The following is a 17500-nucleotide window of genomic DNA, read 5'->3' as shown; positions in this document are numbered from 1 at the left end:
TTTGTTTGTCTTAATTTTGTAAAATTGGAAGGGTGGTTGACAATGAAATCCTGCTCACAATGGACGATGGTCGCAGTGCGTTAAGAGCGCTGGAATTGGACGGAAAGGAGGTAACCAAATTAGGAGACGTAACCAAGGGTTGAAATTTTTTTCAACCAATACCAATAGCCCATTTCCGAGTTGCTGCATGCCTCAGTTTCAAAGCGAGTGCTGGTGCACACCATTCAAATGGAAATGAGTTGCGTATTCTTATGCAAATCAAACTCATTTCCCTTACAATAGCTGAGCACCAAGACTCACTTCGAAGCCGAGACAAACAGCAACTCGGAAATGGCCCATTCAGGCTTAAATGCCTTTTAGATTTATTATATTACTGTTTTTACTGTATTTTTGTTTGACTTTGCTCTTAATTTAAATGCAATTATTGTAAAACCAGTACTCAGCTGTTCAAAACCAGATCAATAACGCTATCATCCTTGATTAAATACAAACCTAGGATTGAATTTTGCCCGCCAAAAAAGCGTAAACCTTTAAATTTTATGCTGAATGAAAGCAGGCAGGTTAGACTGACAAGTTTGGAAGCTAAAAATCTTGTGGAACCTTTTTCTGATCAGAAAATACACTGCAATTTGAGTTTCCCGTAATTCAGCATTAGCTTAGAATACCAAAAAACGTTTCGAAGCTTGTCTGTTTAGCAGATTCGTTTCCCCTTGAAATCATTTGAGCTCTCTGTCAAAGATGTTTCAATTTACCTTAGGAATTTTTGCATGCAGTGCAAGAACGTGTCAGTTTCTTGCAACGTTAAGAAATTCATCGGCCTAGAAACAGAAACAAATATGAAAAAAGTGTCTACAAAATATTCCTTAAAACGTTGGTTGCAATTAATTGCTGTTGTGTTTTGTTTAGGTATCTGGCAAAACTATCCAAGTTCACCTAAAATCTGAATCTCTTCTGTCCAAAACTGACCTTACAGTTCAAACTCTTGTTTCAAAAGATTCATCATTCGTGGATCCTTCGCAAGGGCTCGACAATAGTGCGTTCTCTCCGGTAAGAAGTCGTGCCTTATCGGATTTATTGACTTCCCCAACCGAGAGGCATTCTACTGGATTGCCTGTGCTGGAACCGATCAAGATTCGATCAACTGAAAATGCCGAAGATGAAAGTTCGGAGAGCGATCCCGAAGACGAAGAGACCGAGATAGTCAACGATAGCGACAGTGAACCCGAAGCAGATCGTGAGATCAAAAGGACTGGACACCACCACGGAAGCAGTGATGGTAGGAATTTCCGTTCTGTGGTTTATTGCGAACCTTGAAAAAAGTTAGAAATTTAAAATAGAAAAATAGAAAACTGAAACAAAGTTATTAGTTTGCAAACATTTTGAGGTCTTTTTAACTAGCATGACTTCGCCGTTTTCACTGGCTGAAAAGATTGTATAATAAAATCCCTCTCCAAAAAGTACGCGCCTTATGGTTGGCCGTCTTTTACACCACGGCTTGTCTAACTTTTTGGCGTGCTTCACCACACGATTTGATTTTAAAGATCTTAGTGACTTCTTCTACATCTACATGAGGGGGGAGGGGGAGGGGGGCTGCACCTGTACCTGCAAAGGGATATACACATAACTGTAAGACTTACGTATGAAAAAAGAATTAATTAATTAATTAATTAATCACTAAATAAAAAATTAAAAGTTAATTATAAATTTCATTCATAATTATATTGTAAATATAAATGAAGCCCTAATTAAAACTAATCATTCTAATCTAATTGATTCTTTAAGAATGGAGTTTTCCTATATCTAAAACATTACTTGCAGTGAGTTCCATTCTTTAATAGTTCTACAGTAAAATGAGTTTCTGCAAGCTTCAGTGTTTGGTTTCAGTTCAATGAACTTGACTTTGTGGAAGGACCGTAGTTGACGATTGCGCCCTTTGATGTGAGCTTAGGATTTCCAATGCTGATTCACCATGAATGGCTTTATGGAATAGCCTGAGGCGAGAAGTTTTCCTTGTTTTCTGAAGGGGAGGCCAGTCCAGATCGTTGAGTAAATTTGTAACAGTTTCACTTTCGCGCTCCCAACAAGAATATTACTGTAAATCACGTCTCCTTGTTTGTTGCAGTTCAAGTTATCACCCTTCTGCTTCTTCACTCGAGCCACAGATTGAACTTAAGAAACACGGACCGTACTTTGAAGCTGTTTAACACCTACGACGCTACAACAAGTTGCAAAAATAGTGGAGACACTTCACCTTCTTGGGGCGTTATTAATTCCCCTATTATCTCTCACACTGCAGCCCCCTTCCCCCCTTATCAGTGTTGCTAGCGAGACAAAAAAATGTTGGGAACTTAAGCAGTCAACATTGAAAGGGGGAGAGGGAAGAGGAAGTGGGAAAGGTTTAAATTCTAGATACGCCGAGTATTGAAAGTTAGAAAAGGTGTTTTTTAATGAAAGTGTCTCAACAATTTTGCAACTTGTTGTAGCATAAGAACAATTAGTATTTACACTAACTAACTGCAAGTTAAGGCGTGTGCAAACGCTCGCAACATTGTTGGCCAACAAGACGCAACATTGTTGGGCCCAACATGTTGTGTGTTGTTGCGTGTTGTTGCGACTTGTTGGAAGTTGTTGGTAGCCTGTTCCAGGCTCTCAGATAGTCGAGAAAACGAAAAGAACTGCGTGTGAAAAGCGAGTGGGGGCTTGGGTCGAGGCGAGGCGGGAGAGCCTGTAAGCATCTCTTTAAATTCTTCATTCCGCCCACTTTGCAAATAACCTTTCGCATGTCAAAATGTCAATGTCAAAGTGTTGAAAAAGGGCGGCATTGTGTGGTCCCACGCGAGTTCAAGCGCGATTCTTTTATTGTTATTCAGAGGGGATGCGTTAATTCTCACTTGTGCGAGTACGTTAGCCAGAATTTAAGGCACTTTTAGGAAAATAACTTTACAAGCGAACGAAGGCATTGTAAAAGCAACCGGGAAACGAGTGTCAAGGAAATCACCGACGGGAGATTTAGCAAATTCGACCAAAAGACACGACCAGTTCGAAAGCTGCCAGTTCCCGACGCTCTGTTGACTTTTTCAAGGAAAACAGAAACCCGACCATTGAAGTTTCTGGCCTAGATGGTAAGATGATCTCATCAATAACCTTCAGCTCTGATGCAACAGAACAACCGATAATGAATGTGAAAGATTGATATTTCATGTGGATGGGTTCAATTGCATTTGCAGTATACAGAAACGTAGCCATCACCTTCGCTTCCTGAAATCGCTTGATCTTTTAAAGCTTTAAGACATACAACGGAAATACAAGCCTGTTTTCGGCAAATTTTTGCGCTCTTTCAAAGTGGTTTTTTCTTTTTGCTCTCATTTTTTCGAAGGCGATGAAGGCAGAAATTTAATTGACCCTAGCTGGTGAATTCGAATACGCAGCCAAGTATTTGCATAAGAAAGAATAACAAAATATTGTATTTTTCTCGTTCGTCAGAGTTTTCAGAGAGCGCCGTTGAATGCTAACAATTGTGGCGTGCATGGGACATAATAGTTGTGTCAAATGCGAACTATATATCGTACCCGGTGATGCTATATTGTAAGCGGTGTGGAGAGATGTCGTAAAATGATGACGAAAGTGTTGATGTAAACTGTCAAAATTGACCAATCAGAGGGTATACCAGGAGCTGGTATACTGGAATGAAGAATTTAAAGAGATGCTTACAGGCTCTCCCGCCTCGCCTCGACCCAAGCCCCCACTCGCTTTTCACACGCAGTTCTTTTCGTTTTCTCGACTATCTGAGAGCCTGGAACAGGCTAAGTTGTTGGATGAAGTTTGAAACTGGGCAAACTTCAGAGCCAACAAGTGCCAACATTTCTATTGTTTCGCGTTCATCGAAGCGTGGTCCAACAATGTTTCGTTCGTTTGCACAGCACATCCAACAATGTTGCGCCGGCGCACGCGCACTACATGCCACGTATCCTTACAAATACATGCGAACAAGAGATCAACATGGCGTCGGAGATGGAAAATTTCCCAGACCCAACATGTTGTGACTTGTTGCGAGCGTTTGCACACATCGGCCAACATTGCGCAACAAGAGACAACATTGTTGGGCCCAACAATGTTGTGTGTTGTTGCGAGCGTTTGCAAGGGCCTTTAATGCGTCAGCGTGTTACTTCTGCTTTGTTTGTTTCGGTAAAACAGCCTTTGCAGTTCTGCTCTCGAACTCGGTTTGCAAGAAGTATGTATGAAGTATCTTCCAGATGAAAGATGTTAATGACGAAAGAATATCAGTAGCAACATTCAAACCATCTCATGTTTGTTGTGCTTTGACAAATTTCCATCTCATCCCCGGTTGGGAGAGGGGAGGAGGGTGTATGGGTGGGGTTGAAGTTTAGCTGGATTTGCAATTTAACCAAGGTTAGCTATTCTTTATTGCCTTTTTTGAAAAGAAAAAAAACTCTTCTCTAACATTTGTGTCATTCGTCAACTATATTTTGAAACAGATGAAGAACCCGAACAAGAAGAAAGGAAGACGGTACCGAAGCGCCCTCCACCTCCGAGGCCGGCGCCCGTGAGACCCAAACCGGCAACCAAGGTTCCTTCTCATTTACAAGCGAAAGTAGAAAAAGAGGCCCTTGTAGGTTCAGGACCTGTAGTCGGGGGCCAGTCTGTTGAACCTGGTAAAGCACTTGATGATTTTGATCCATTGTCAGAAGACCCCACGAAACAGGCACAAAAGCCGAGCAGACCGGCTCCGCCCAAGCGACCTGCCCCTCCCAAGAGGCCTTGCGATACTCCAAAAGCACCCTCCATTTCAGCCCCAGTTCCTTCTCAAGTGAATGCCAAACCTAAACCCAAGGTTGAAGTCATTCATGCTACAACCAAGAAAGGAAAGCAGGTGAGGGTGAATATTAGGTGGTGTTTTCTTGATTTTCTTCAACTCTATAATACTCCGCGTGCCATATTTAAGTTTGCTTTAGCCTTGTGTTCAAAGAGAGGCTAAGTGCCAATTTCGTTATGATAATTGATGTCACATTTCATCTGGCCCCGTGAAAATCCAGTTTTCTTAAGAAAGACTAATGCTCTCCTTTAACTTAAAGAGGGGTGAGAATTCCTTGAAAAGGTTTTTTTTAAGGGAGTCAAAAGGATTCACGTCACTTCTGATAGACAGTGGTTTTTAGGCAACAACTGTCAAAGAACCGAGTTTTGCTAGTGTCACAATGACGTACTGAGGGACTCGTATTCAATGACCCGGTCCGGTTGTTCCAATAAACATGTTCGCAAGAGGAGGCTGACCAAAGATGTTGGAGAAGTGACTCGATGCAGAAACGTCGAGAGCTACCCAGGCTTCATTAGAAACAAAGCGAGGTCTGACTTCCATAAAACTCATGCTCACAACTTGAACTACTTGCAGAATAAGACATCACGTCTCGAGTATCACATTCGACGCTCGTATAAAAAGTGTAAAAATAAAATAACAATGTTTTTATACGTGCGTCGAATGTGATACTCGAGACGTGATGTCTTATTCTGCAAGTAGTTCAAGTTATTCAAACGCATTCCTAGCCTTGGCAATTACTATTTCTTTAACACATGCTCACAGTGGGATAAAAAGAAGCCTATCTCAACAGATTGAATGCAAATTCCAGCGACTATTCTGTATGCTTGTTTTGTCCTGGCGTGGTCAAGTGTTTTTTGAAACTTCTAACCTGCGTCTTAAGCTCCGTCCACACGTACCCGGGTATTTTTGAAAACGGAGGTATCTTCTGCCGTTTTTTACCTTCCGTCCACACGTAAACGGCGTTTTGGGTCATCGAAAACGGAGGTTTTCGAATACGCTCTCCAGAATGAGAGATTTTGATTTTTGAAAACGCCGGCTTATCGAATACGATGACATCAGATGTAGGATCCAGTCTATGCCGCGGTAATTAGCATAATAAAATACATCATGGCGTGCGTTCAAAAGAGCTATCTTCGTTATACAAATGAATGAAGAGGGTAGTTTCTAAAGAAACTGTGGTGCTGTGTCGGTGGGGAAGTAGTATACAAAAATTTGGTTTTATCAACGGAGTTGATAATGTAAATTGGCCACCGTACAGAGATTCTAAAAGCTGACGTTTCGAGCGTTAGCCCTTCGTCAGAGCTCTGACGAAGGGCTAACGCTCGAAACGTCAGCTTTTAGAATCTCTGTACGGTGGCCAATTTACATTATCAACTCCGTTGATAAAACCAAATTTTTGTATATCTTCGTTACACTTCTTCTTGGGCTTGTTTCAGGCCCTATCGCCTACTTTTAATTGCAAGTTCCTTATGTGAGCCTGAAAGCTGATTATCCACGACTCGCAATCGTTGTTCTCGGCAGTCTGTGAGACTTCATACTCGAGGGCAACCTTTAAAAATAGCTCTACCTGTCCAGATAAAGGATTCGATCTTTTCTTTTCCTTTGGATCTGCTAGCCTTTTGATCTGGTTTGGACAATTAAGAGCGTTAAAACCGGTTAAATTGTGGAGCGAGCAAAGAGACGACAACGAACCAAAGGAAAATGACGCCAAGTATTTGTTTTTCGCGGGCTTATGATAATACTAAGAGCGCGTGTGCGAGCATGCTCTGTACGGAAGGGTAGCGTATTCGAATCGTTTCGCGTATACTTGTGGACAGGTAAATACGATTCGAAAACGTTACGTGTTAACGCGGATTTTTTCGAATACGGAGGGGAAAAAACCTCCGTGTCAAAAATACCCGCGGGTACGTGTGCAAAGGACCTTAGTCTATCGTATTAAAACCCTCGGCTTTTACTCCCATGATCTAAAATTCTCTCAACTACTTCTATAGATTTTTTTTGGTGGCTGGTCATGAGAATTTGGTGTTATATCAGGATTGTAACTTTAAACTGATAATAATCTTCATTCTCAATACTTGTCTCCTTGACAGTGTATTTATATTAAAATTGAAAGGTGAATTTACATACTGATCAATCCAGACTTTTTTTCAGGATGCAGGTGCTGGTATAGGTGTTCCATTTAATGTGCAGCATATTGCCCATATTGGCGCGGATAATGTCGAGGCGCTATTGCTGGCTGCAAAAGATGACCCTAAACTACTTCCTTCATTTTTACTGCCCGAGGGCTCAGTTGCGAAGGAGGAAGGCGACAGTGGAAAGGCGTCGCTCAAAGGTGACTCATTTTTCATCAGCAGAAGCCCACAACCAAAAGCGTACAACTCGATCCCATACTTGATATTTTCATAGACCAATTGCATAAATTGAGGCCAAAAACGTATTCTTTTGTCTATGTGCTAATTAGACTCACTAGCCTCGTTTGCATGGACAAAATACAATAGGAATGTTGTTCGAGAGCGAGGCTAGTGAGTCTAAATAGCACATAAACAAAAGAATACATTTTTGGCCGCCATTTATGCAATCGGCCTATAGACCAAGCTATTTTGATAAAGTTTCAGAGATTGTGATTGGCTGGAAAGTTGGGTTTCGCGGGAAAATTAATTTTAAAATAATTTGGTGAAAATGTATCGCAGTTGTACCTTCCTGGTCATTATTTTTTCAAGAAGCATAAACACCTGGATTAACATGTAGAAATATTGGTTGTGGACGAAACGTGAGGATATTGGCATATTGACCGAGGTCGTTTTTCCCGGACATAAAAAGGCGAAACAAACAAGGCCACAACTCTTTCCTATAATGCGGGGAAACTTTTGGTTAAGGGAGATTTTTTTTTGTCTTCTTGTTGCAGACAACAAAGAAAATCAGAATGCAGGCAACAAGGAAAAGCAATCAAACACGGGGAAAGAGACCTTTTTTGCGAACTCGACTCAGGCCCTCGCGCCTACAGGTAGCGATTCAAAGCCTGCTGACCAACCTGTACCGATTGCACGAACTGCCTCTCTTTCAAAACCAGTTATCAAACCAAGACCTCGCTCATTAGCTACGGGTCAGGAGGCAGAAAGCCAAGCTAAAGTCGAAGAAACAACAGAGAGACCTGTGGCACCTCCTCGGGCTAAGTCAAAACCTTTACGAAAGGAGAGCGAGGGAGGAACTGTAGAGAAGAGCGCTGTTAAGGACTCCAAACCAGAGCCTCCTAATCGAACAGACCTTCATGCTCCACCTGTGAGACCCAAGCCTAGACCACCCCTAGGTGAACCTAAAATGGAAAAGAAACCTTCTCCTAATGCAGTAGAAACGACTAATCCTTTTTTTAATGAGGACACTTCCGAATCGAATATAGAAGACACTAATTCTGTCCTCGAAGGTACCGAAGGAACTTCGACGGATGGACCCCTGGTCGGAAAACCCAAGAAAGTTGCTCCCCCGCCGGTGCCCCGGAGAGTAGATCTGGAGTAGTTAGGTTAGATTTTTCGAGATATTTAAAAAGCTCTTATTTAGCCAGTCTTTTGAATTCATATTTTTCAGTCACTGAGAAGAAAGAAACAGTCATAAATATAATAAATATAAGAAGAAACATTCATAAATATAATGGGCCTCATTTATTCTGGGCTTTGACTGACTTGATCAGCAGTCTTTTTTTTTCACTTCATACAGCGTAAAATCTATAAGTCTCACTCTGTGGGAGGGGTTAAAGGGGACAGTTTTTGAGTGAATGTAAATGTCATTACGTCTTTCATCCCTGAACTGGCCTCTATTGACAAGTGAAATTTTTTTCTGTTAGACAGAGTAAAAATAAGGCTCTATAAGTGTCACGGGTCAAGCCCTGCAAGATAAGTTGTTGTTGTCCTCCGGGAGTTATGATTAGCACCTGCAAGTACGCTGATGATTGCACCCAGTATGAGCTGGTGCCCTCAAATAGCCACAGCCATATGCAATAGGTCATGGGTAATTTGGTGGCATGGGCTGACCTGAACAAAAAGGAAATTTAATGTTAAAAAGATCAAAGAAATGTGGATAAGTTTTCGAAAAACTCAGCAATCTCAAGCCCCTCGTCTTATTAGTATCGGAAACGAAGTATAAGGGAAAGCAGAGGTGTTTAAGGTACTGGGAGTATATGTTCGAATTCAGAGGGACTTAAGTGGAATGCACATATCGATGATATTGTAGCTAGAGCAAACAAGCGGCTCTACTTTTTGCGCGTGTGTCGTAAAGCTAACCAGCCAACCAACTACATACGTCACCAAGATACGCCCACTTCTGAAGTACGCTTTCCCCATTTGGGGTGGTCTTCCCAAGTACTTGGCCGACGACTTGCAACGGAATTCAAAATCGCTCAATGGACATCCTTGGCCTCTCTAGAGCCGCTTTAGAGCCTCTTGATGTAAGAAGGGACAACCACATAGCAGGCATTTAACAGCTTTTTAGAGGCAGACGATCACCCATGCAAGAGGTTCATTATTGAAATAACGCATTCGTACTCCCTTCGAGCGCAACGAGTGGGAGTGCCTGTACCGCGCACTACTCGAACTAGAGACTCGTTCATTCAGCGCGCGGCAAGGCTTCATAGTGGAATAGAGTTATGAACAGAGTTATTAACCCTTTTATTCAGAGCGAGACAAGACTTACAATGTATAATAGTTTATATAGTTAGTTACTTTTAATTGTAAATTTGATGTATTTCTTATAGCCAAGATCAGATAATAAAGTCATTAGTATTATAAGCACGGTCAACGCCCTTTTCAGTGACGTCATATCAAAACAAAACTATTTTTCTAGATGACAAGTATTGGGTAAATTTCTTGGAGAATATTGTAGAAGTGACAATAAAAAATAGTGACGAGCAAATGTTGGAATGGTCATTCATATTGCCAGCGTTACATTGATAATATTGATAACGGTGATGACGAATTTTTAGCATTGCTTTTTTATTTGTGCATTAGGAACGGAAACCTTTGCTTAAACTCAAGCAGGCAAAAGATCTGGGGCCGGTTGCTCGAATCCTGGTTAGCGCTAACCGTTGGTTAAGAGTTATCAAAAGCTATAGGTTTCCATGGTATTTAACGCCGGTTAGCGCTAACCATGCTTCGAACAACCCGGGCCTGGGGCCCGTTTTCTCGAAAGTCCCGAAAAGCCATTTGTGAAACTGCTGACCGCTTATTTTGCAGATCCGATCATTTAACGTGTTTTCAACGTAACAAAAAGAAAAATGACTGTAAAGTTTGACGACTTAAATCCTCTCCATTCTTGAGATACAAAGGGAATGGTGACACCCGAAAATGGCCCGTAAGGTTTCGGGACTTTCGAGAAACGGGCCCCTGGGGTCGAGGATGGCTCAAGGTTTTTGTTTGATATTAAATAATGTTTGATAATAATTCTTGGTTTTCATCCACGTGATGAGACGGCCATGTTGGTGTACAAAAAAGATAGAAAATGGCCCCACAAGCTTTGCATAATAATAGAGTCAAATTCCCAAAAGACATTTTACTGCATTGTTCTATACACCAACATGGCCGCCGTGACGTCAGATGAAAACCCTCAATGAGTCATTTTCAGGGATACTTAAAAGCAAAGGTTTCGCGCCGTGACATACGTGTCTATTCTGACTTTTATTAGTCTGCATTTACAATTAAGGCTAGTACTCATGTCAACAGTGAATTTGGACTTATGGCGCCCTTTAGTTAGGTTGGAAAATGATCTTGAGAAAAGATAGTTCTTGATTGCATTTATGAAGGAAAAAGTCACAGAAGAAAGCGTGAAATGTGGTTCTTCAAACATTTCGTGTTTACAAATTTGGACTTAGGCGCACTAAAAGCAGTTTGAAAAAGAATTTTGAAAAAAGAGATATGCCTTGATTGAATTTATTCGGGGGAAAAGTCTCAATAATCTTTGTATAAAGTGGACAAAGTGGCCCTGCTGCTATTTCGTGGTCAGTAATAAATTAAACTCGATGGGATGGTAACGCAACCTTAACATATTTCGCAATGAGAAGAGGGCATGGGGTTCTCGTTGTTATGGTGTGATCTACGGCACCACAGTTCTTGGCATTCGCTTTGTGACGATTCTTTTTTCGAGACGAAGCGAAAAACAAAACTAAACTAAACTAGCGTAAGACAAGAATTGATAATTTCCGCACGTGTAAGCAATTGTTTTGACTCGTCATGTTCGGTTGTGATTTTGTCGTTATTGCTGATGCTCCACGCAACCCCCACCCCCTTTCTCGCCCCGCCCACCCTACACCCCAAATTTGAATGGAAGAGATAAGGCCCTGAAAAGGAAACAGCACTATCGAAATCCCACATTGCTGAATCACGTCCACCAGAACAGCGGCTTCCGAAGGGTATCAATTCGCCTCAGCAACTGGGTCTCACTGTACAGAAGAAAAAGGTATTTAAATGTGGGAAGTGTTTGTTCTTTTTGTTATATCAATCCGACAGAATCGAAGACGGGGGCTTCAGCAAGGGTAAGAGAGACCTTCCTTTTATTTTGTTGCCAATCCTGGCCTTTGCTAAAATAACTACATTATTAACAACGTTTTTAAGAAACGGTCCAGATAAGAACGATAGCAACAACGGCAACGAACATGTTGGAATTCAATTGGTATGCCAAAAGGTGATAACTTTTCTATTGTCTGTACTTACTTCTGATTGGCTTAAACAGCAAACGGTTAACAAAACTTCATAAAGCAGTATTATATTCATCCTTACTTTCCAACCATCTTCCATCTTTCATCTGGTCTCAGTTTAAATGAATTCCACAGAAATCGTATGTGGGGAACATGTAAAATTGTAAACGTTTCTTGGCTTTTGTTTTCAACTCTTGTGATTGGTCAAAATCTTTTAACACAAAAAAACACCCTTTCAAAATGGGCTGTAAATGAATTTTATTGCGTTAACTGCCTTCCTGTAGGTTTATGCATTCTCTGTGTAAAAATGATAACATTCCTACGTGGGGAAAGCCCCGTTGCCGCATAACAAAGGAAATTGCTATCCACCTTACACGGATCATTACTTAAACACTTTCCTAAAGTTACGAATAACTTGATCACTAAAACACCGTTCTTAAAGTTATGAATAACTTGATTACTATTTTCAACGATATTTTTGAGAAAGAGAGCGCTCGAGGCAATGAGTCGGCAAAGATGGATTTTTCTATTTGCCTTTCTTGTAGTATTAAAGTTCTACGTGCTACTAAAGATCAAAAAACCGTTTCCTTTTTTCTTCGGATTTTTGAATGTATGTTTGCTCAACACCATGACTGGCAACATTTTCAGCTTCGATTTAAATTCAAGAACTGTTTGAGTGTTTGTTTTGGATTTCAAGGTCCGCCATTACTCACGTTCAAAATCAGAGGCTTGGATCTAGGGAAAATTGACATAATTTAATCACTAGCTTAAAATTTCAGGGTGTAAATGCAGCTTATTATATTTATGCAAAACACGAGTTTTACACTCTGAAAGCCCGAAACTCCCGTGCTGCGTATTAATTCAACGAAACACTGACACGCATTACATTCTTAAACTAATGAGTTTTCGGGCCCAGGCAAGCGGCTTCAATATTTGCTTCAACATCTGTTCGATTTTGTTGAACGATGTTGATTGCTGGGGTGCGTAAACCTGAACTTGCAATTTTAAATGACGGTTTCATTACCGTCGCGTCGTATATCTTAATTTCCGTGTTGTTGCTGCGAGCTCGGTGAGCAGCTTACTATTCTTGACATTGGGATCCCTATGCCTTTAATACCAGGAAAATTTCACTAGACGAGCTCACAGTATACATGCCCAGCGGTTTTCAATATGTTAGACCAGACAGACCTTTTCTTATTATTGGTAACTTGATTTGTTGATTCCCATAAACATGTACCTTCTATAATATAGTGATCATTTATACTAAATAAACTACATTTCCATCGTTACAGTAACTGATTCTATTCTCGCAGCACTTCACTTTCTTTTAGATATTGCCGAGTATAGCAATATAGTATACCTCCAACCAAAGCTCTTCTCTCTAATTATTTTCTACATTTGCACATGCATGCTTTTGAAATTGGTGCAGATTTTCCCCAGTAACGTACGTAATGCGGTTCGCCAGCGTTTTTGCAGATGGTCCAGCATTTATGTTTCACCACAAATGTTCAGGAAAGCACCGACAAGCCGTCGAAGCGTGGTGCCATCGTTTTGCCTGTCGACATAATACAAAAAACATCTAATTCTGGGTTGTACTCGAACTTTTTCGAATATTTTCGCAAAATCGCTTTGTCGCGCTTTGTAAAGCCTTTAGGATAAACGGCCCGGTTTTTCACTTACTAGAATCAGGGGCACCCAACGAATCTGTTCCTCACATTATCTGTTCCCCAGAGGAATCTTGCTGGCTGGCAAAAATACAGGTGTTCCGATGAGCTGGCTGGGAAATTTATTATTGATAGAGGTTTTGCCTGAGAATTACTGACTTTTTCTAGCATTTCAACCCGAGCTGGCTGTAGAAACTCTGAAGACTGAGGACGACTTAAAAAAAAAAAAAAGAACCCCTTCCCTCTCCCAGAGAGAAGTCACAAACATACGTCGGCTGGTCAGAGTGATTGCGCTTGCGGAAAAAACCTGTTTTGTCGCGGTTTTGTCGCTTTTGTTCGGTCGTTTTGGATCGAGAGATTTGAAAGCGCGCGGAATTCCTGGCTGGGAAATAAATTTGATCAGCTGGCTGGGAAACCAACCAGTTTTATATAGCTGGCTGGGAAATTTCTTGTGTGTGTTGCTGGGAAAAAGGAACAGATAATGTTTTCCCAGCAACACTGAAAAACACCTGAAAATGCCTTAATAACATTTATTTTCATTAACTGGGGTATAATAATACATTTTACGACGAATTGGTTGTTGGGTGCCCCTGTAGAATTGCGGAAAAACCAACAACGCTTTTCTGGGAGTGGAGATACCCAAAACGCAGGAATTCCTATATCACCGTAACAGCGGAAATTCTAGTTAAAATAAACAGGTGTCTTTTTTAAATCAAGGTTTAAAACGTGAGTCACTTAGCTTTTAGTTAACATAGTTTTGAAATCCAAAGAAAAAGAAGAATTGATTTTTTTGGTCATAGTAGCACTTTAAACTCAGTAAAAAAAACAAAAGAGGCCGGCACATACTAATTGGCACTCAAATGTGGCTCAAATATATGTGTCGCAAAATTGTTCCGACGCTTTTTATGGCACTCTTTGATGTAAACACCCGCTCTTTTCCTCTTCAAATGCCCTTTGTCTCGGCAATGATTCCCTGACAAAGTTATCTGTTAGACCAGCAGATTTCCATTACAAGTCTCCTACTTCCGAGTACTGCACGCGAAGAAAAAAGTTTTCATACTTTCCATTAAAAGATATCAAAGACAACTTAATTGCCGAGGGGAAAGGTGCTAATGTAAATAGTTACGGTTTTAATTCTCAATGGTGAACCTATTTAAAATCTGTTAAGAATGAAAATTTGGTACGGCCTAATTCGCCCGCATTTTATTCAACGTAAACTAGTTCATTTGCATTGACAGCCACAGCAATGCAGAAGCAGCGACTGATCTTTGCTTTCATCTTGACCTTCTTTATAATGGATGAAACATTCATCTTTCACGTAACCAGTTGCAGTGATTGGAAGCCTTCGTGGGCGAGCTGGAACAACGATTGGGATGGACCAGTCGACTTTGACTGCGGCAAAGGTCAGATCTAGACTAGTTGACGGTTTCTTTTCCATTTGCGGACACCCGGGAGCATAGATTGGATTGCTTGTGTATCCTGTCCGAAAAGTTAGGTATTTTAGAGCCTCCACGTGCTCAGACGAAGCAAGTTGTTAGCGATTTACGAAATACATGACGTTTTTCGTGTTTCCATAGCCTCATCTAAACACGAGGGGGAGTTGGGAGAATTCGAGACGGTTATGCAAACTCGAGACACAGTCAAGGGTTTGCATCCCTGTCGAGAATTCTCCCAACTTCCCCGAGTGGATGAGCCTATGGAAACACGGAAAAAAGTCCTCTATTGCTCTTATAAAATATTTGTCAAAGATAATTTGACAAATGAAGAAAACAAATGAAGGAAAATTCTTGATTGAAACAGATTTTCTTCATACACACTCATATTTCCTACCAGCCAATCAAAACGCGCGACTGTCGGCATATAAGCAATCAAAATTCGTGTGATATCACAGCCGTGTTACCATACTCTCATCTCAACACAGCTATTGACCAATGAGAGTGCGCGTACTATCCTAATTGATTTATAAAACTTTTTAGTTGTCGACATCAAAATATTATCAATGACGAAGTATTGCCCGTGTGAATAAAGTTATCGACTACAAATAGCAAAAAAATCAAGCCATTGACAAGTAAAGTAGTTTTCCTTTTGGAAAGGAAAACTATACTTTACTTGCCGATTACAAACGCGGCCGTTATTTATCGAAACTCCCTTTCACCCGTCTGTGAGCAAGTTATCGATTACTGATGTCTATTTTGTAGCGACGCAAAAGATTTTTAAAGTCAGCGGTTCTTCTTCTCTTGTCGCTATTTTCCCAGGCTCCCGAAAAACGTACCGGTTATCGACAACTAGACTAAGCGTTTCCTAACGTTAACAGTTGTCGATTTAACTAAGTTGTCTACTTTAAATGGTCGTCGATAACAACTTGCCTCGTCTACATGAGGAGGGCCTTAGGGAAGTTGTAGAAGCCCGGACCCAAGCCACCGTGAGTTCGCATAAGTTTCGAGACAACCATTCACGTCGGCTTGATGTGATGAGCATGAGGCAAGGGAAATTATTTTTGGACAAGTTTAAAGGACTGATAGAAATTTATGCTATCAGACATTGGCAAGGGTGAATTAGATAAGAGTGTTAATCTATCGCTTGCGGTCTCGCCCCAGCACAATCACAAATGGATTTATTTTTAGGAATAGGAAAGGAAAGGAACAAGTGTCTAGTCATTCTAGCGCTTGAGCACTAATTGGGGACACTATAAACTGAATTTAACAATTAACACAAAGTCAAGTGTTGGTTTTTGAGGGGGATGGAAAACCGGAGTACCCGGAGAAAAACCTCTTGATGCAGAGTACAGAACCAACAGACACAACCCACATATGACGCCGAGTCATTTAACCCGGACCACATTGCAATTAGTGGGAGGCGAGTGCTCTAACCCCTGTGCCATCCCTGCACCCACCCCCCCCCCCCCCCAGATACACTTTGCGCGCGAAACAAACAAAGGGCCGCCAATTTTAACCAATCATAAGGAGCAATGTCACGCGTGACTGCTTCTGCAATGTTTTTTCAGGGACATGACAACAGATTTTCGCGGGAACGGGTATTCTAAAAATAGACTCATTTGTGACTGTGCTGGGGAGCCCACCCATGCTATAACAACACTCTTACCTAAGTCACTCTTGGTCATTGACCAATCAGTTGTGTGATATTGTGTTGAGTAAATAATAATAATAATAATAATAATAATAATAATAACAATAACGCTTTCTGTTGTGAAATGTGTCAACAGGTTACTCGATCAGTCGAATTAGAAGCTATCATGATAACTGCAAGGAGGACAGACTCTGGTCCTTTAGTTGTCAATCAAACGCGGCAGCCGAGCACTGCTCCTGGAGTTCACATGTAAATGCGTATGACGAAGCACTGTATTATACTTGTCCACACAATGGTTTCATCACCGGCGTACACAGCCACCACAGCAACCAAAGAGAAGATCGCCGGTATAATGAGGAAAATTTCTACCGCTGATAATATTCTAGCATCGATGGCAAAAATATAATGAAGTAGAGTTTCAGTCCAGTTCAGTTGGTACCCCTCTGAGGGCCCTTGACATTCCCTTTCGATGGTTACCTTCCGAAGTAAATAGACCATTTCCAAGTTTATGTCTGCGTCTCCTTCAAAGCGACTCGAAGTGCGACGTTTTTACGATGGGAATTAGTTCTACTTTACATATATGAATGAACACTAATTTTCATAAGAGAAACTTCGCACTTAGACTCGCTTTGAAGATGAGGCAGATATGAACTCGGAAATGGCCCATTTAAAACCCCCTCCACTTTATAAGCTTTTCACATGCTTAATTGCGTGCATATTTAATTGACCACTGCCCATAGGGGCTTTTCATGATCAGGGCCAATGAAACGCAATCATCGAAACGACAGAACAACAACAACAGTTATGTTAAAGTGCTACCATGACCAACAAATCAATTCTTCTTTTTCTTGGGATTTCAAAACTATCTTAAATAAACACTAAGTACAAGTTTTACAATGTAACCTTTGATTAAAAACACCTGTGTATTTTTATAACTGGAATTTTCCTAATATGGTCCGCCATTACTAACTTAAATCTTGAGAGAGCTGGATCGTGGAGAAAATGACGTGAAAGACTCACTAGTTATGAATGCATGCGTATGTACGCGGCTGAATTAGTATGCAGCAAGGGAGTTTCGGGCTTCGTGCGTTTTACATATAATCAGCTACATTTTAATCGTTGAAAGTTTAACAAGGGGGTAAATGACGTCACTTTTCCCTAGATCCCACCCTCTGAGGTCCAATCGGTCAGTCTTTAACGTGAGAAATGGCTGACCGTGAAATTCAAAACTTACAC

At 41.0% G+C, this 17500-nt stretch overlaps 2 protein-coding genes across 3 annotated transcripts in view; both read left to right on the top strand.

Moving 5' to 3' along the window:
- The window catches only part of LOC138004573 (synaptojanin-1-like), a 42240-nt gene extending 32504 nt beyond the window's left edge, over positions 1-9736 (top strand). For both annotated transcript variants that reach the window (XM_068851128.1, XM_068851136.1), the window contains 5 exons: positions 32-110; positions 907-1276; positions 4497-4891; positions 6986-7166; positions 7740-9736. In XM_068851128.1, coding sequence (XP_068707229.1) covers positions 32-110; positions 907-1276; positions 4497-4891; positions 6986-7166; positions 7740-8347 — 1633 coding nt within the window. In that variant the 3' untranslated portion in view covers positions 8348-9736. The remainder of the gene's footprint in view (positions 1-31; positions 111-906; positions 1277-4496; positions 4892-6985; positions 7167-7739) is intronic.
- A 4735-nt stretch (positions 9737-14471) lies between these two features.
- The window catches only part of LOC137972505 (hemagglutinin/amebocyte aggregation factor-like), an 8419-nt gene continuing 5390 nt past the window's right edge, over positions 14472-17500 (top strand). Inside the window, exons 1-2 of the mRNA XM_068819261.1 lie at positions 14472-14580; positions 16401-16611. Coding sequence (XP_068675362.1) covers positions 14472-14580; positions 16401-16611 — 320 coding nt within the window. The remainder of the gene's footprint in view (positions 14581-16400; positions 16612-17500) is intronic.

This window comes from Montipora foliosa, chromosome 1 (genome assembly GCF_036669935.1).
Source record: "Montipora foliosa isolate CH-2021 chromosome 1, ASM3666993v2, whole genome shotgun sequence".
Classification (NCBI taxonomy): domain Eukaryota; kingdom Metazoa; phylum Cnidaria; class Anthozoa; order Scleractinia; family Acroporidae; genus Montipora; species Montipora foliosa.
This window is presented reverse-complemented; position numbering and strand designations above follow the sequence as displayed.